Here is a 20404-nt window from a genome sequence, read left to right as displayed (position 1 = left end):
ATAGAGACACAGACTTTATGTTCTTTTAGTAGTATTATTAAAAATATATATATATATCAGAAATGAAAAATTCCAGATGTGAAGACTAGTATCTGGAGGCAGATACTAGAAGCTTTCATTTAACCCCACTACAGGACAAGAAATCTTAACAAAGCTGGTAAAATAATAAACTGTCAACACTGATCTTTCATGTGAAAGGGATGACCACTTAACATCTTCTTGTATTTTCTGCCTATTTAGAAGGAAAATTAGGACATCTGTTTGCTTCTCATTTGGGTTAAACTAAGCTCTATTACATTAGCATTTGATTAGGAATGGAAAAGTTGCTTACTGCTTTGAGCATTAAACTTGAAAATGATTGAGTTAAAGCCATTATGAGCATATCTTGAAATGAAGTTACCTATGCTGGTAATTAGAGACAGCTAAACTGGTGTTAAAAAACAGTCTCCCTACTTTTCTGTTTATAATTTTTCTTGAATTCCGTAAGATCATGCATTCTACATGAATGCCTTGGTCATTCCCTTCATGACAGCCACAAATAACATATTTTTTGCATCCTGAAATGGTGAGTTCTGTTGCTCATTTATGTTCAAGGTGGCCCAGGTAGCATTTCGTTAGCATGACTGGTGTTTCTATTGCCTCCAGTGTTCAGCACATGACTCCCCTATGGGTCGCATACATGGGTAGTGACAAGTCTTGTTTTTATGAGTACTCTCATCCTATTTGTACCACATTGTTTTTTTGTAATATACCTTTCAACTGAGAATCAGAATGCTTTATTTCAAAATTCCAAATGAAGGGGCAGAAAATACTGTGAAGTATGTATTAATTGCATTCTGCTGACATGAGAAAACTGCTCAAGTTTGGCTACCTGAAATATTTTTTGCAGTATGAATTCCTATAGCAAATACCATACTAGAATATGAGAATTTCTGATGCTTTATTAGGATGTATTTCCTTTTCTTGAATTATTGAATTAATTTTCCCATTATTTTAGGAGGGAGGGTTTATTTGTTTCAAAATGGCAGTTTAATGGAAGCTGACACTAAGCACTGTGTGTCTCTGACACAGAGATCCTTTTGTCCTTAGACTAAATCAGAGAATGTCAGAGAACTGTTTGAGCACAAGGCAATAGACATTTTTTCCTCACAGCTGCTGAAGCTTGTGACAAGAGGCATGCACACACAGCATTCCCTGAAATGCCTTAAACTGGCTTCTTTCATTGATACAAAGGCATTCGGCCTGAAAGCTGCATAATCCAACTAGAGCAGCAATGAGATTTTATTGCTGCTTTTTCTCCGCTTTCCTTTGGTGCCTCTCTTTCTCCAGATATGTTTTGCAACAACAGATTGATCCTTGCAAACAGCATATACTGCATGCCATGAAAGATACTATACTGCTGGAGCAGAAAGAAAAAATGTCTTGTGTTGGCTTTGGCAGTGGTTGATTTCCTTGACAATGGTAATTATATGGTTGTGTTTTGGATTTGTGCTAAACACAGGGTTGATAATTTAGAGGTGGGTTTTTTTACTGCTGAGCAGGGCTTAGAGCCAAGGCCTTTTCTGCTTCTCATACTGCCAGGCTGGTGAGGGGGCTGGGGGTGCATGGGAGGCAGGGAGGCACAGCTGGGACAGGTGACCCCAATTGACTAAAGGGATATTCTAAGACCATATGGTGTCACACTCAGCATATAAAGCCAGAAGGGGCAGAAGGAGGAGGTGGGGACATTTGGAGTGATGATGTATTAATTCTTTTCTTGCATTGCTTGTGTGCGTGGTTTTTACTTAATCTATTAAACTGTCTCTATATCAACCCAGTTTTCTAACTTTTATTCTTCAGATTCTCTCCCAGTCTCATTGGAGGAGGATTGAGTGGTTGCATAGTGCTTGGTTGCTAAGAGGGGTTAAAGCAAGACAGAGAGAAGCATGCTTTTGTATCCGATTTTTTTAGCAAATCAAGAAATCTAGAAGTATTTCCATTATAATGCTGAAATTTTCTATTAAGACTGGAGAAACTGGCGTTTATATTCTCAGATCTCAATTCTACTCTGCTCCATTAATTTACTGTAAATTACTTACTTCCAGAGCTAATTTTATACCTATGTTAAAGAAATCTGATGTTTCTCTCTGATTTCTTGTAGGGTGAAACCTGCTATGTTTAAGGTAGCGTATCATTTATTACCTTGTATAAATGATAACTTGTATATTTTATTACAGCTTCATCACAGACTTTGGAAAAAAAGCCTTTTGAAAGAGTAAGGAACACTTCAGCTGGTGATACAGCACTCTGAATTTCTGACTGCAAAATCTTATCCTAAATATTTCAGACATGCTGAAACATCTTCACTATAAATTTGCCCTTGTGGTGTGAAGTATCCTCATTTCATGTGCAGTACATGCCTACATCTTCATCTACAAACAACAACAATCTGCAGTCAATAAATAATGCAAGAGCAACTATTCAAACACCAAAGATTGTACTTCATGTTGAAATCTTGATAGCTCAGCTGTGGAGCCACCCCTTAGGATGAGATACTTTCAAGTGATCAACATGAAAAAAACACGACACTGAATATTGAAGACTATTCAAAATGGGAACTAGGTAGGACAGTTGGGGTATTAAAGGGAACTGTAGATAACCTTGCAGATGTACTATGCTAGACAGAGGAACAGATTCTGTGAAGCCTACCCAGTCAAGGAATATAAACACATAACCTTCTCCTTTTTCAGTGCCATTGCAGAGATTGCCACCTAGAATAGACTTAAAAAAAAAATACAAACCAAAAAAAGGATTTTAATCTAACATCTTCTAAGTCTGGATGATTAGCAAATAGCTAACCATTAATTATGCTTTTGACAAGAATGGATGCCAAAAGTTGTGCAACCTTGCCTGGTAGATAAATGGTACCATTCTCAGCCATCTGTCTTACAAATGATCCTATATCTACAGCTATTATTTCACTCAGACACTGGAAGCTCTGCAATTGTTCATGGTCCCAGTGAAGAATAATACCTGTCATGCAGTTTCATTGCTCTGACTTTTAATAGACATGTTTTCAGCTTGTCTCAAATACCGAACAAGTGCACATGAGGAAGCACCAGAAAAGAACAGGTAAGATAAAAAACCAAGGGCACTCACATTTCTCTCTATGTAGGTTTAAAACACCTCAGAACTGTCCTGAAGAAAATTGCTGCCAAAATTGCAAATGGTTCTTTACCCATTTGTGAGAAAACACCAGTCTGCTGCTTTTGCTGATACAGTTTTCTTCACAGAAGCAAGCAAGGGGCTGTGTTTTATATCTGGAAAGAGTGCTGATAATTGAGGGATGTTATCACCCTTTTAGCTACCATGAACCTCTGAAACTTTGAAATATCAATTAGTATTTTGTTAGATATCTATTTTCTACACTTCTTAAGCCACCTGACATGCCTAGTTAACAAGGCAACTCTGGATACTGAACACTGAAGATCTAATATAATACTATGCCTCTGTGTAACAGACCTTTACACTCAGTTTACCTTTGTTCAGTCACTGTAAAAATAAATAGTGAAATACTTTTTGAGCCTGTAATCCCATGTCAACCCCTGCCAAAGCTAGCCACTATCACTAAAAAATGTTGCCACAATTTAGACTGCATGAGGTAACAGCAACAGAAAGACAGTAACAGCTCAAATAGAAAAAACATAAATGAAACAGACATTAAATACCATTCAGCACTTCCAGAATGATGCACAAAGCAGGCTGTAATAATGTGCTATGAAGTAGAAGTTGATGCTTTGAAATTATTAGGGAAGTTGCTGTTTACATAAATTCATATCATTACCCCAGTGGCAGTTGACCACTTCCATGAGGGATTAACTTTGAAATAAGAGAAAGCCAGGAACACACTAACATACTTAGGAAACCTAACATATTGAACCAGCAAACATCCATGCTTGAGCTTCTTTCATGAATCAAAGATGACAAAGCCCTATTATCTTTTCCTTAATTTATACACAGCAACAAATAAGGCTGATGAGTTATGAAAATCGTAACATCAATTTAAAAAATGACATGGTGAAATTGATCTAAAAGAATGTTCACAAATGAACTGAACATTTTGTCTTTCTATCCTATAGGATAAACATATAATAACAATAGAAAAGAACTGACAAATAGTTATGTTCAATCTACAGCAAAATGCTGTTCAGATAAAATTAGCTTTTGATCCATCAGAGATCTATTTCTTTCACTAAGAGGTTCATACAGGCTAGGCATTGGGGATGTATGGTACTCAACATCTATGGATAACAAATTCAAGTTAAACTTACCTAGTAACTAGAGTAATTGAACATTTGACAGTACTTGCCTACAAGAAATTTTTGAGATTACGACTTCAGAGATCACAATTAAGCCTGAAAAGAGACATGGCAGCAAAGTCACTTCATATTGGATATGGTTCTTGTGCAAGTAGACCTCATTTGAATCCAAGGGATTGCTTCTCTGTGTGTAGAAGAATTCTACCTTTATAGTTTTATTCTTATAGAGTAATTAAAATTGCTTGTGCTTTGATTAAAAAATTATCAATAAAATTAGATAGCCAAAAGAAGATACTAACAACTTGAAAATAAGCACTTCAAAAGAATGCAAAGTAAATTATCAGGATTCTTTTTAACCTACAGAGCCTTTAGGTAGGGTTCTAACTTCAACCTGTGGTAATTATTCTTTGAAATTTGCTTAGACAGGAAATGCTTTAACCTACTACTAACCACTACTTCTTTTAATTACAGTACACTAGAGAAAATTTTTATCACTATAACAGAAAATTTTTATTCAGTTTTGCTAAGATTTAATATAATTTTGCTAGAGTGAAAAAAACCTAGCTCAAAAAACAATTGATATTTTGAATAGAGAACTGCAATAATCCAAAGACATTTTTCATCACAGTAAAGTATTTAATGACAAAAATCAGGGTTTCCAGTAGTAAGTCAAGAGAGCAGGTCCCACTTTTTTTTTTTTTCTTCTCTCCCCAGAATAGCACAAAATAATTTCTACATCTTTGAGAACTTCCAAGGAATTGGTTACAATAGATATCAGCAAATATTACAATTCTGACATATCATGGCAAAATCTACCTACCTTTAAGATCAGTTTTAAGAGCACACATTTTTGTTAATATTTCACATAATACACAACTTTTGCGAGACACAAAAGTAACCTTTTATGACAGTTTGCAGTACAGCAGTCAATTCTAACAATACATTTTTTATTCTGTTCAGAACTTTAAAAAGATAAAGAAACTATTAATATTGTTACAATTTACAAATACATTCTTTCATATGAAACATTAATCTGAATCATAGTATATATTATATACATGACTATCTAATAATACTAGGTTCTATACACTACAAGCTCCAGAAGGAAACTGCAATGCTCTAATAAGATTTACCTTTGGATAAACATTTATACACCTTGATTCGTTTTCCCTAAAAACTACCAAACCTTGTAGTTTAATCAACAGAAACAACAGAGTAAACACACAAAACCACTTTTCCTTCATTCAGAAGACTTAGGTTACTTAAAGTTCCCACAGTAAATGGCTTTTGATGGTTGGATTAAAGTCCTGAGTTATGACAAAAACAATACACTTAACTGGAAGATAGGAAATAACCCCAAATGCTGAAAAACTCAGTGGGACTAAACCAATGTTTAAGTACAGTTCAGCTCAGAAGAGGTTTGGATCTTGGCAGTGCAATTACGATCTTGTCCTGTCCAGCTGATATTTATGTAAACACTGGAAAATATATGCCTTTTTATCTACATTTAGACAACTAATTATTTTCAGGCTTATCTTACCTGGGTTTTAGACATTTCTTAATTATTTGCAAGCTTAGAGGACTGGCTTGATGACAGCACCTTCTCTTGAGAGAAAGACTTGTGAGGTTAGCAGCAGAATATAATTTTAAAAGAATGGAAAATATGACAAGAAGACAGCTATGTGGTCAAAAATGTACTCCCTGACTGATTTATAACCCATGTTCAAAAAAAAAAAAAAATAGTCTAGCATTTTGTATCTAGCAGAAGTTTAATTTCTGTTTAAAAAACAGATACTGTTTTCCTGGTTAACTGCAGAAATACCCAGTCATTACAATAGCATTCCAACATTTCCAGGACAAGCATTACTTACACATAACTCAAGAGTGTTGAGAACTTGTGTTATTAATGAACCTCTTCTGATTTATAACAGAAGTGGCCAAATTCCCTTTCAGTAGGTACTAGATTTGGTAACTGTTGGAGCTGGTGCTAAATAGAGCTAAATGATCCTATGGTACTACACAAATGACCCATTCTCTCAATTCCCTGTGTGAAATTAAATAAAAAGCTTAATACAAAACTGTTTAAATTACAGGAAAAAAAAAATCCCAAAACCAAAACAGATGTTAAGTTGGAATGCAATCAGCTAACTAGACAGTGTGCTTATTTCAAATGAGAATACTTTCCAAAAGGCAAGCATCTTTTTACAAAATGGGCATTTCCATGAAATTTTTAGTTATTTCAGCTTGCAGTAAGTATTCTCAATTACTACAATAGCTTTTATCTCTCTTACAAGCACTGCTCTGAGGATTTTAGACTGTTGTGTCATTAATAATGCAAAAATCATATTCTACAATGAATACAGTACATTAACATAATGCCAGCTTTTCTTGGGTAAGATGAGGGCAAAAATGAAGAGTAGGCATTTTCAGGAGATGAAGGCTGTACCTTCTGCAGGAATTTCTTTTCTAGCTTACTGGTTTAAAAAAATAAAAATGCAACCTCTTTTTCTTTTTTTTTCCTTTTCATTCTTGAAGCATATTAGACCATCTTATAAATGTTAAGGAAACAGCTGTGAAGGAAAAAGGTAACCTATTTATTTTTGTAAGAGAAATACAGTGCATATATTGCATATAGTTAATACAGATGAAGTAGTCATCCTTCCAGTGATAACATATTGAAAGCTGAGACTCAAACTAGAAGTTGATTCTAGTGTACCAAGACATGCTTTTTTGAAAGCCTCTATATTAAAAATCAGACAACTTGCTAACAGAGAAGTCATTAAAATCAGACACATTTCTAAAGTGTTCCAAAAACTGTGGAATTTATGAAAAACAGATGTCTTGAAAATAGTGCACTCTCATCTTCCCAGGCCTTTGCAGTCTCATTTACATGGGCCTTTAGCCACACAGTTATAAAGAAATGCTATTTTATAACAAAACTGCTAAATTATAGATTGTGTTTGAGGCACAGCTATGTGCGTATAGATGTAAAAATGACTTTTTCCATTTATTTTGAAACTTCAAGCATACATTTGCTAGGTCTCAGTATACTATTCAAATAATCAGTCTGAAAGTGAGCATAGGAACATGTAAAATACTGATATGAATGAAATTTAGATATGCACTTCTGAATGCTGGTGCACATGCAACACTTTCCTACATTAGAAGAAACAATTTTTTTCTGTTTCTCAGGTCACTTTGTCCTCCACTATAGCTACAAACCCAGATGGTTAATTGTAACATTCATTCACATTCTGCTGATGCTACATTAAATGAAGAAAATTATACCCCTTCTTTGGATTTTATTTCCACATACATGTCCACAATCAGTTCAATCCTTTTTTTTTTTTTTTTTTTGTACAACCATGGAAGAATATTACTATTTTAATCCTGATCAGCTTGTCATTTGGTCCTTTTCAATGTCTGCTTTCACTCCTGTAACAACTGAAATACAGGTAGAAAGTACCGCAGGACTGTGTAGCAATATTAAAAAAGAGGAACAAAAGGAAGTCAGAAAAGTAGAAACGCAACACTTTTTCCTGCACAGAAACTGAAAGAATGCATCTCCACTGAATGGGAAGGAAAAAGCACACAGAAGAGACTGAATCTCCTGTGAAAGTTGCTGATTGTAGCCTTTTCAGCTTCTCTTGAGAAGATTTCAGCTTTGGGCAGTATCTCAGCATTTGTGCTTCATGGCAAGCTGAAAAAGAAAGAAAAAAAAATAATTAAGGAGATATCACCAAGAACGACAGCTGTATCAACTTAATGTGGCTAGTCTGGATAAGAGTTTGTAAGACCAATTCCTCAAAAGATGCCTGAAATCCACTAACTTCTTTGCACAGGGATATACGGTCATTCCCCTTCCTGGGACACACAGGCAAAGCCTCTCTCTGCCATGCTGAGGAGGCAGGATTTATCTGCTTTCCCAGCTATGTTTCCTAATGTTCCATTATTTTGCTATCTGTGAGGAAGGCTAGAGCAAGGCACCAGAAACAAAGACATGCTTAGATGAACAGTAATTTTGATCCAATGATTTTGATTATTAACTACAATCAGAAATTCCAGATAAGTAATTTAAAACACCTATTTAAGAGCTCTGACACTACAGAATGATGAAAAATAAAGGACTGATTGCCTTCCCACCTCTGTGATTACCAATTATTTCTATTTCAAATAATTCAAAAATGCACTTAACTGGGAATGAGAGGGAGAAGAGATGAAAAGAGTTAAAACCTGTATAAAATGTGTATGCAAATGGACTTAGCAATTTTTTATTATATGGAACTAAGCTCTCTGCTTGGTTTGCAATCTGTAGATAATAGCATGCTAACAATGCTGAGATGAGTGAATCCTCTGGGAAAACACCTAGAAAACAGAACTGGTAGGGGCAGTTAAAATTCACTTATTTGCTATCGGTGAAATGATGACCAATAAATGATTCAAACTAAATTGACATAAACCTTTGATACTCAAGGATATAGTTATAAATATGCTTTTCAAAAAAATTAATATTTGTAGTGATATACTAGAATTGCATTTCAGCATGAAAGAACTTAAACCAACACTTTTCTTTCTTTCCTCAAACAGAATATTTTTTTTAATTGTGTCCTTGGCAGCCAACTCTGAGAAGTTTTTATTATACAGAATTTATAAGTTTGAGATCCTGTGCAGTCACCAACAAATGGAAAGGATGTTTTAGAGGCAAAGAAGGTGTCACAAAGAGGATTTGATACACACCCTGAGCTAAAGTCAAGCCTTTATACAACTAAGTATAGATACATGCTTTCATTCAACAAACTCTGACAGCCAAATGTCTGACTTCAACTTACTGAGTCTTATCCTGCTGAAATCTTACCTTATGTGCAGTTTCTGCGAACTGCTGAGCACTGTTTTTCAGCTCCTCTGTCTTTTCTTCTGCACGACCTAGCCTTTCACCACGCTCATTCAAGGCCTGACTTGCCTTCTGTACTGCACTTGTCACACTGTCTGCTGCTGAATGGAGTATGCTGTTTCCTGCAACAGCAAAAGAAGCCATTAGAGCACTCAAGTATATACATACTTTGTATTAAATACAAAGGAGTACATAATAAATACATAATAAATACAATGGAGTATGCTGTTTTCTGCAATACCAAAAGAAGCCATTAAAGCACTCAAGTCTATACATACTTTGTACTAAATACAATTAATTGAAATTATCATGTTCTAGAGCTGGTGTGCTATCTGGACTGGGCTCACTTCACAATAATCTCTCTTGAGGTGGCTGTAGAGAGTGACGAACTCTCCTCTGAGCCTCCTCAAGGCTGAACAAGCCCAGCTCCCTCAGCTGTTCCTCAAAAGACAAGTTCTCTAGATCTCTCACCAGCCTTGCCGCCCTTCACTGGAAACACTCCAGCGCTTCAATGTCATTTTTAAAGTGAGGGGCCCAAAACCGAATTGTGGCACCCGAGGTGTGGCCTCCCCAGCGCTGAGCGCAGAGGGACGTCCCTGTCCCGGTCCTGCTGGCCACACGATGCTGACACGGGCCAAGATGTCACCGGCCTGCTCGGCCACCTGGGCAGCGCCGGCTCCCCTGAGCTGGGGCTGCGACCCAAGGGCAGCCCCGGCACTCGGCCCCAGTGAGCCTCAGCTGCTGTCCTTAGTCTGAGCCCCGAGTCTGTCCAGCCCCTCTGCAGAGCCTCCTTCCCTCCAGAGGACAATACTCCCACCCATCTTAGTAACATCTCTAAACCTGCTAAGATTAGATGTGCCCTCAATCCCCACATACATATCATCACTAATATGTTAAACAGGACTGGTACTACAACTGAGCCCTGGAAAACACTGCTAGCGACGGGTCACCAAGTGGATTTAGTTCTGTTCACCACAACTCTCTGGGCCTGGACATCCACCCACATTTTTATTCATCAAAGAGTCCATCCATCCAAGCCACAGGCAGCCAGCTCATCCAGGAGGATGCTGTGGTAGATAGTGTCAAGCACTCTACTGAGTCTAGAGAAACAACATTCACAGCTTTCCCCTCATCTACTGAACAAGTCACTTTGTCATAGAAGGGTACCAGGGAAGTCCAGCAGCACCTTCCTCCCATAAATCCATGCTGGTTGGCCTTTATCTCCTGGTTGTTCTGGCTGTCCTCATTTTTTCCCACAGCATTAAAACCAAATATATAATGCTCTTAAATGAATTATTCTGGTAAAGGTATGAAACAAATTCAAGCACTACAGCAAATCTACTGTTAAAGTCTGTTCTTACTAACTTACAAAGACAAGTGAAAACAGACGCAAACACACTGCTTTTATCTGAGAAGTGTACCTACTTCAAAAATATTCTTGGGTTAAAAAAATCAAACCCAAACATTAGTTTAAAGGGCAATTTTGCTACTAGTTTGCTGTAGTTTAGCCCTAGCCAGCAACCAAGCACCACACAGACTCTTGCTCACTGTCCCACCAGCAGGACCAGGGAGAGAACTAGAAAGGCAAAAATTAGAAAACTCTGGGGTGAGATACAGACACTCTAACAGAGAAAGCAAAAGCTATGCACTAAAGTAAAGTAAAACAAGGAGTTAATTCACTCCTTCCCATCGGCAGGCAGAGGTTCAGCCATCTCCAGGAGAGCAGGCACCCATCACACAGTAACAGTTCCTCATAAAAACAAATGTGATTACCCCAAACTTCCTCCCCTTCCTCTCACCTATGTACTGAGCATGATGTCATATGGTCTGGAATATCCTTTTGGTCAGCTGTCCAAGCTGTGTCTCCTCCTCCCAACCTCCCATGCAGGACCAACTTCCTCGCCAGCATGGCCAGTACAAAAAGCAGAGAAGGACTTGGTTCTGTGCAACTCAAGAGTTGCAAGACCAACTCAGCAATAACAAAAACATCTCCATGTTATCAACCCCATGTTCAGCACAAATCTATCACACTGCCCTGTACCAGTCACTGTGAAAAAAATTAATACAGCTGAAACTAGCACAGTTTCATCAGAAAAAAGAACAAACAATCCTTTCAGATACAATTTTCAAACAATAATCCTTTCCTTAGAAAGGCCAAACAATCAATAATAGTGAAACTGAAGGCTGCCCTGAGTAGCCTGTGGAGCATGGTACAAGCTACATATGCAGGAATTCCTGAGATAAAGAAAACTGCCTTACAATTTTATTAAACTAAAACTCAACTAAGTATTAAACTATGGAGGTGAGGGAGAGACTTAAGAACCTACACAAAGTGACTCACATATGATGAGTCAATATGAGAAATAGCAATAAAAGAACACCTAGGCTTTCTAAATACCAATATTGTTACATTTTGCACATGAGGAGTTAAAAAAAAAGTATATGTGGAACTGCTACAGGCTTGGGGTTTTGTTCTATTGTTGCATTTAGAAAAGGAATATAATAGCTGGCATTCTTGTTGAAGAGATTCATATCTAACAATACTGTGAGCTGGAACTTTGCAGAGACAGAAATTAATCTTTTCAAGTGATCTCTGTTCAGAACCTGAGGAGTTTGATTGTAAAACCAAACACCTTTACATCCTGCACATTTTCTTAATTTGAAATTTTTCAGTCAATTGCTATTTAGTTCATAATTTTTTTAAGGAGATTATTATTTTGGCTTCTGTTTGGGTAGCTTTTCCAATAAACACATGTACTGAGCAACACTGCACTGGAAATAGTTTTCCTTTTTCTGGTGGTGTTATCTAATGGCTTTGGCCTCTTGTATAATGTTAGTTCTCTAGGACAAGAGTTTTAAAAGCTCCTAACACTGAATTAAATCTGGTTTTTTACAACATCACAAAGCCTCTGCTGAATTCAAGGAAAGCAGGCTATATGGATAAACTTATAAAACTAAGCATCTTCCAAAGTCTTAAAATGTGCTGGGCAGCAGACTTTAACATATTGCTGACCTTCTGTCATGTAAATAGAAAACCACAGGACAAAAATATTTTTTCGTTTTCTATATTCCTAAACATAATCTTTATTTTCTATACTCCTAAAACTGTTTGTAGATTTATGGCCAAAGATTGGTATCTATTTCTCCACATTATTTTCAGCAAAGAAGAATGAACTTGAAAGTTTGGCACAGTGACAGTAACTGTTTTTCCCTCTAACTAACACAATATTGGGTTTTCTCCAGGTAAGATCTGCTGTATTTTCCCATGAGCAGTGACTTGCAGAGAAGCTGCTATTCTGAGACTGTTCTGAAGAACTTCTGGAGTATCCTTACCAATGGAATGTCAGTAAAACAATAAAAAAAAAATCTGCTCTCATCTATGAGCAACTCAGAAACCCACATGTCAGAAGTCTACAGAATTTCATCAGTGTATTTCTAGAGCATGTGTAGGTGGTTGCTGGTATGACTGACTATGCCTCATCCCTGTATTAGTATCACTGCAGGAATAGCAACACTTGCACTGGATGTACTGGACAATCACTCTTATGAATACAAAATATACAACCTACAAAACTTTTAAGCTGTTCTTCAGGAGGTAACTATTCTGATTCATAATATCCTGAGAGATGTTTTCCATGTCAATGGATTCCTTTAGGATTTCAGTAAAGCTACTCAGACTGTCTTATATATCTTATATATATGATATAATGTCTTTCACAGGATCCTTCTGGACAAAATGCCCAGCACACAGCTGTATAAACACATCATGTGATGGGTGAGCAACTGGTTTATGGCTCAGGTGCAAAGGGTTACCGTGAATGAGGTGACATTACACTGGTGACCTGTCACTAGTGGGGTTGTGCAGGGCCCGATTTTCAAAATCTTCAAAAAGGACTTGGATGCAGGACTCGTGTGAGCAAGTTTTCAGACAATACTAAATTGGGAGGAGCTGTTGACTCCCTTAAAGGCAGAGAGACTCTGCAGAAAGACCTTGACAAATTAGAGGGCCATGTAATCACCAGCTACATGAAGTTCAACAAAGGAAAGTGCTGGATTCTGCACTAGGGATGGAGCAACCCTGGATTTATGTATAGACTGAGGAAGAAGATGCTGGAGAGCAGTGCCATGGAAAGATCCAGGTCAATGTCAAGTTGAATCTGAGTCAGCAGTGCTCTGGCAGCCAGGAGGGCCAAACCAGTCCTGGGGGCCATCAGGCACAGAATGGCCAGCCAGGCAAGGGACGGATTGTCCAGCTCTGCTTGCCTCATCCTGTGTGCAGTTTTGGGCACCACAACACTCAGAGGATATGACGCTACTGGACAGTGTCCAAAGAAGGACTACAAAGGTGGTAAGGGATCTAGAGGAGAAGTCATACAAGGAGTTTGGCTTGTTCAGCCTGAAGGATACTGAGGGCAGACCTCACAGCAGCCTACAAGTTCTCATCAGGGGAAGAAGAGGAGCAGGCACTGACCTCTTCAGTTTATTTTTGATATTAGAAAAAAGTTTTTACCCAGAGGGTGGTTGGGCACTGGAATTGGCCCCCAGGGCAACGGTCACAGCACCAGCCTGACACAGTTCAAGTAGCATTTAGATAATGCTCTCAGGCACATGGTGTGACTCTTGGAGAGTCCTGTGCAGAGCCATGAGCTGAACTCTGATGATCCTTGTAGGTCCCTTCCAACTCAGGGTATTCTACAATTCAAGCTGTATCAAGAGGCTCTTACACCCTATGAAGTCAGCTTCAGCACTTTTATCATGCAGAATGAAAAGTACATCCTTTAGCCCCATACCCAATACCTGAAAGATACAGGAATACTGTCATAATCAAGTATGCAAAGAAACTAAATGGTCTCTAGAGATTCCATTATTTAGATTGCATAATCTGTTTTATCACACGTTCATAAAAGGTTCATTGCATTCTCTATTAGCCGTATCAAATATATTTCAGCTCAATGCAGAGATTTATCTTTAGATTAGTGATCAGATTCTACAGTGACTGATTTGTAAACACAAGCATTAAATTTTAATTGTACATGCATTAATAAAACATTTAGCAAATACCTATTTCTGAGAAGGAAATAAATGCAGTTAACTTTTATTATTTGTTATTAGTATTCTTGCTGTTAGTGTTCATTTTCATACTTTTGCTTTCAGTAAAATCTTCTATCTCAACCCCTAATCTTTGCCTTTTGTGCTTTCTGCTGGAGGAGGATGGGAAACAAACACTGTCGCAGTTTTGGTTGGAACACTAGAGAGAGGAATACCATTCCTAAATCACAATGTTGCTATAAAAGACAAAAAACAAGACTAAATAAATTTCACACTGATCTGATTTGAATGTTATGTTTCAGGAAAACTTCTGAAGATCTAAACAAAAATCAATGGAAAATTATGAACATTACAAAAATGCAAAAATCAGCCAATGTGTTCAATAAACCTTTTAGAGCAAAATAAATATAAGTGATACTTATCTAGTATATTTTCCAAGTCTACAATACTGTTTGTGGCTTTGGGGCTTTCTTGAGTCAAAAGTACTTTTCATATATCTTGACTAAATTATTTCCATAAACTTCTCAAAAAAAAAAAACAACCCACTCCTACTTTTAGCTCAAACAGTATCATTGCCAACATATCAAATACATCTGGATGATTTCTGCTGCTTTAACTCCCACATTTAAATATATGCAAACCAGAAACACAGAAATGAAAGAAAATCAACATAGACTGAGACATAGCAGACAGTTAACCAAAAGCAGCACATGAACAGAAAGAATGACTTCTGCAAACCATAGGAAATAAAATTTAATTAAGTCGTGAAGATGAGGTCTTAAAAAAAACATCCAACAAAACCATGACAAAATAAAATACCTAAATTACCTTAAGGGTTCAACAATTCAGTATTTTTATTGTTCACAAACACAGTGTATTCACATTTCTCAGAGTGGCTTGCAAAATCCCAGATCTAGAAACAGCTGTATTACAAAAAAAACAACGCTAATTATGGTTCTACAAGGCACTAGAAAAATTTCTTCTATGGGCAGTTAAATAGGACAAGCTTTCCTGCTGCAGTCATAAGAAAAAAGAAGTTTTATCTCTGATGCTAGTGTCCTTTTATTTTAGATATAGGGGCCATTAGAGTAATGCAAATAAGATTTTTTCATTGATGAGGTATCTTAATAACTAAAATACCTCCTGCTCTCCTGAGATTTTCTTTTATTCAGTACTCCACAGCAAGGATATAATGTAAATTATTAATACTTTTGAACAGCTTAATTCATTACAGAGTCAAATTTCAAGCAGTAGAATCAGAAAAATTACTTTGGCATTATCTTTGCATCTTTCTATTATAGGAATTTGTCTCTGATCATTACTCTGGTCAAAATGTTATTAATCTTGGGTTGGGGGTGAGGTATGTGGATCATGCTGTTAGTTTAACTATATTTTTAGCAAATTTATTCTTTTAAAGCAAGTATCGTCTTATAGATATATCCCAACAAATTAAAAACAGTATTAAATTACATTCAATCATGATGATTAATATTAAATTGGGGGATTGGGCTAGTTGATCTCCAGAGGTCCCTTCCAACCCTAACAATTCTGTGATTAGTGCTTATATTAATGACAAACCATTATAGTCAAGATTATTAAGTTCACATAAATTTGCACCTTTGGGAAAAACTTCATTTCTGAAGATCCAAATGTGAAAAAACCCTGCAGGAAGAAAGTCTTCTTTGTTTTGTAGAAAGGGTAATTTCCCTTGGGAGTATAAAATCAATAATGTCCAAAAATCTTACTGTGCAGTGACATTTACCCATTACAACAATTTTGTGTTAAAGAGGCTTACTCTGGAAAAGTTCTGCAATTCAGCAGGATCTCATATTACAGCCAACCTGACAAGAAGCAGAATGTGTAATTAAAACATAGAACAGCAGCTATGCACCATGGCAAGCTTCTGTTTAAGAATGAGCTGACAAATTTAAATATTAATCTTAAATGCTGCTCCCCCGTGGTCACAAGTGAGAGCTGTGACTGAAAAAACCTGCAAGCTTTTCTGATTTTGATCAGTTGACAGGTAAAATAATCTGGAAATGGTTGACTCCTATGTCAATTTCTACTGACATTGATATCATCCTATAAAGAAAAAGTATGTGGCTTTTTGGTTAAATCCTTCCAGCCATTTCTCCCATTAGCAAAATGCTGCTCTTACTATATTTCTTCATGACCACAAGCTGAAATATTCAAACAAGTTTGATTCAAAATCAGACTATTTTTCCATAGGAAATATTCAGAATGATGAAACCTTTCATATAGAATAAGAAAATCCCCCAACCAGTGACTACTATAAAGAGTAATATTTAATATTTTAAAGAAAAAAAAGCCTATAGTACAAATAATGGAAAATAATCAGTCATGACCCAACACTCACCACTGGCCTAATGCTCAGCTAGTCCCTGAGCAATGTCTACCTTGGGAAAGGGCAATTTCTCCTCCGGTTTTATTGCAAAGCATGCTGTCACATGGCATGGAGCACCTCCCTGGTCAGTTTTGGTAAGCTTCCCTGTTTGTGTCCCCTCCCAGGCCATTTGCTGGGGGGCAGGCAGAAGGAGGAGACCATGAAGGTCTTGACACTGTGTAAGCACACCTCACCTAAAACACTGGTGTGTTACCAACACAGTTTTGGTCACAAATCTAAAATACAACACTGTACTGGCTGTTATGAAGAAAAATAAGCTCCATCTCAGCCAAATCCAATAGAAAGCCCAATACACTTTTCCCTACCAAGGCAGTCCAAAACACGTCTCCTGCTGCAATTTTGTTGTTTTGTTTCAAATTGAATTCACCAAAGTACTGACATTTCTTTTAGGGTGGGTTAGGAGACTTAGACAGCCACATGCCCTGAAAATGAACCACAGAATTTTTCAAAACCAAGGTAGTTCTTGCAGACATTGTGTCAATACTATTGACTGAGCTTCTGCTTAAGTAGTGTTAATTATTATTGAGAAACATAATGCATTAACCTGCCACAATGGAGGCATGGAAAACTGTGCATTTGTCAACAGATTCCTAGTTCTTCATCAGGTAAGTGACTGAAAATTTTATGTTTGCTATTTAAGCAGCATATTCAAAATCACCAACTTCTATTACCACATAAACTGAAAATAAAGTTATGGTTCATGAGTAAGAATGAAGACTGAGTAAGAACTGGTCAAGATCAGGATGTAATCAGTCAAGAGTAATGGTTGGAAAACAGCAAATGAAAAATGAAGCATGTGACACAAGAGTGACTGGCTGTGCCAGCCCTTCCTCAGGGTAATCCAGGAGCTATATGTTTATAGGCAATATTTTAGCACCATCCCAATCATGTAAGATTGGCATATGTTTATGCCTGAATAGTTTTTTCTTCTAATTATGCACATTACTCACATCTGTTTCAATCAACCACTGTCAATAAAAAACAGCTTGAATATTGCTCTTATAGACAGCATTTGTCTGATCTCTTCTTCCAGCCTCCAAACTGTACTGAACCACTGAAAACAACACTTTAGAATGAAGCGAGTGACCACAGAAAGCTCAAGAGGCAACTACCAGTTTTGCTAATCTGAAAGTTTCTCCTGGTGTGTCAAGGTTCAGGTGACTCCCACATATTAGTTATATTGACCATTTAAAATCATACATTTGGTTGGAAGAAAGAATTATGCCATAAAAAAATAAATAAAAAGAGCTGCTCATTACTGCAACACAGCACATGAAGGCAAACCTCTTCCACTGCTAAGACTGCCATGAAAGTGCTCACAATAAGGAACGACTTAGTCTGGAACAATACCTGAGAAACCAGCACACACCACAATAATTATAAAGGATTAGGTGAACTCTAGGCTTCTAACTCAGGATGCTACAGTATTTAAAAATCAATGTATTTAAATTGATGAAGTTTCTACAGATGGTGGCACTTGACATACCCATTAGCTGCCTCTCCTTGCTGAGCATATTTGTTTGGTTGAAATCATCATTACCAGAGACATTTCCTAGACTAACATTAACCCATGGCTGTCCATCACATCTGTAACACAATAGCTGATTATAAAGATCCACAGGACAAACATGTTCTTCCCCTCCTTCTTCCCTGTCTGTTACACATCCTTTCATGCATATTGGTGCTGTACTGACAGCCTTGGTTAAGAGCTTTCTTGAAAAAAAGAAGGAAGAGCCACTAAAAAGACCCAAACAGAAAAAAAACATTTCTGACCTCTCTTAAACAGCCATGTGAAAGCCTTATTAAACAGCTTGAGATAATATGCAGAAGATTATAGAAACAGTACTTCTGTGATTGTAATCCTCTAAGATTATACACTCTTGAAACTTAATGAATTCCAGTATCACACAAATGAAATGTTCTCTAGATAATTTCAATATTTAAATTATCATCCAGAAAGGACAACTAAGTGGTCTGAAAGACAAAACATTTATAAAAAGTAGAATCTTCACTGAATTTCCAGCTTTGAAAATTTGAATCTGAACTTGAATGTTAACATCAACTTCTCAATTTATCTTTCAAAGATAACTTACTTCCCAACTTATATTTGATCCATAAAATCTAGAAGTCTCAGAGCCTGGAGAGCTGGATTGCCATGAACTTTCACTCTCTTTGAAAGTAAATAAAACACTTCTGTAAATCTTTGCACCTGAATTCGGAAAGTTTATCACCTTCAAAAAGCATCAGTTATCAAGTCTGGTAATTATTTTGATCTAAGTGGTACATATTTTGCACTTAATTTAGCCTTTACTAGTCATGAAAACTTAAGAGTCATTGTACTACCAAGGGACACAATCAATGGTTCCACCTTTGTAAAAAATCTTATTCTGCCCTGAGAAGTTATAAATGTTTCAGACTAAGAAGTGATCTCAAATTTAAACTGGTTACAGTACTTTCCCCTGTTCCCATGTGGGCTAGGCAATTTCTTCTGACACATCTGGATCTTTTAATATCCATCAATACAAAAAATGGCCAGGAACAGATTTAAATATAAAAAGGTGGGCAAATATTGTGTATTATGTTTATGCAAAGAGACTTAAAAATTAGTCTAATAAGTATTTTGTCCAAAGCATGTAAGACAGAAAAAATTAAATAATAAAAAAACCCCAGTATAATCGCTCTTTAAACTTCAATAAAACTATTCAGATTTGACCCCATACATTTCTGTCTTCCTGAATTGCAACACATGAAATAAAACCTGTAATATCAGTCATAGTAACATAGACTATTTTATATTGTAGTACATTTTAATACAATCCTAGTTTGTCACTTCATTGCTTCTGAACATTATTTACATCTCCACACAATTTATTTTGGTGTATCTGAAATCTTGTACCTTTAAGGCCAAAACAGGGCAAATTTATCTCAACTCTTATATGAAGAAAAAGCATATTTTATTCCTGCTAGTAATTAAATAATACCTATGACACTGGGAGTTAAACAGATGCTTGCAAATTATTTCTAACAATAACAAAGAACACCTTGTGCATCACAACATTATACTTCTAAAAGGTCCTACCAATTACAGAGGATGTAGAAGTCATCCTGACTGCTCAGCATCTTCATTAGCAAGCAGCAAAACAAGATAAGCCTTATTGACAACAGAGATAAATTTCTTCCTCTGCTCTCATTAGCCGTGTCAGCTCCTTAGATTTGCAAGGTACATTTTAAGATGGGGAGAAAAAAAAAAATAGTCTAGTCGGTAACATCCCAGTTTTGGCCTTGAGTTTAACCTATTTTCCACCAAAAAAAGCCAAAAAAAGAAAGGTATATGCTTTTCCTGCATTGACTGACTGAGGAATGTGTATATTTCAGATTCCTGCAATGCCTTCAGCCTATGTAGCCATTCCAGAGGTGGAGTGCTTCCTATCCAGGGTCTTGCAAACAATTCTGTCACAGCTGCACCCAGAAGAAGCTGTGAAGTCTGAGGACTTGTGTAAATGCTCTGATTTCCAGACTCTTACTACTCAATTAAGATTAGTACTCTACTCACTAGCTGAATTATGCTTGACATGTTTGCACGAGCTTTATTAATCACAACTTTGTGAAAATCTTCTAAATGAGAAACTGACAAAATAAACTTTTGGATCACTATTGAGCATGAACCTTGTAGAGCAATCACAGTATCCAGGTCCTCAACAGCCAACCAACTGTGAGCTGAAGCTCACAGTGAATGAAGAG

The 20404-nt window shown here is 36.8% G+C and overlaps 1 protein-coding gene across 3 annotated transcripts in view; it reads right to left on the bottom strand.

Annotated features, from left to right (window-relative positions):
• Positions 1-4909: 4909 nt before the first annotated feature.
• The window catches only part of STXBP6 (syntaxin binding protein 6), a 92067-nt gene continuing 76572 nt past the window's right edge, over positions 4910-20404 (bottom strand). For all 3 annotated transcript variants that reach the window (XM_077784063.1, XM_021539318.3, XM_077784062.1), the window contains 2 exons: positions 9154-9311; positions 4910-7998 (listed from right to left, as the gene is read on the bottom strand). In XM_077784063.1, coding sequence (XP_077640189.1) covers positions 7975-7998; positions 9154-9311 — 182 coding nt within the window. In that variant the 3' untranslated portion in view covers positions 4910-7974. The remainder of the gene's footprint in view (positions 7999-9153; positions 9312-20404) is intronic.

This window comes from Lonchura striata, chromosome 6 (genome assembly GCF_046129695.1).
Source record: "Lonchura striata isolate bLonStr1 chromosome 6, bLonStr1.mat, whole genome shotgun sequence".
NCBI classification, from domain to species: domain Eukaryota; kingdom Metazoa; phylum Chordata; class Aves; order Passeriformes; family Estrildidae; genus Lonchura; species Lonchura striata.
The sequence above is the reverse complement of the archived record's forward strand: the minus strand, read 5'-3'. Positions and strand labels throughout refer to the sequence as shown.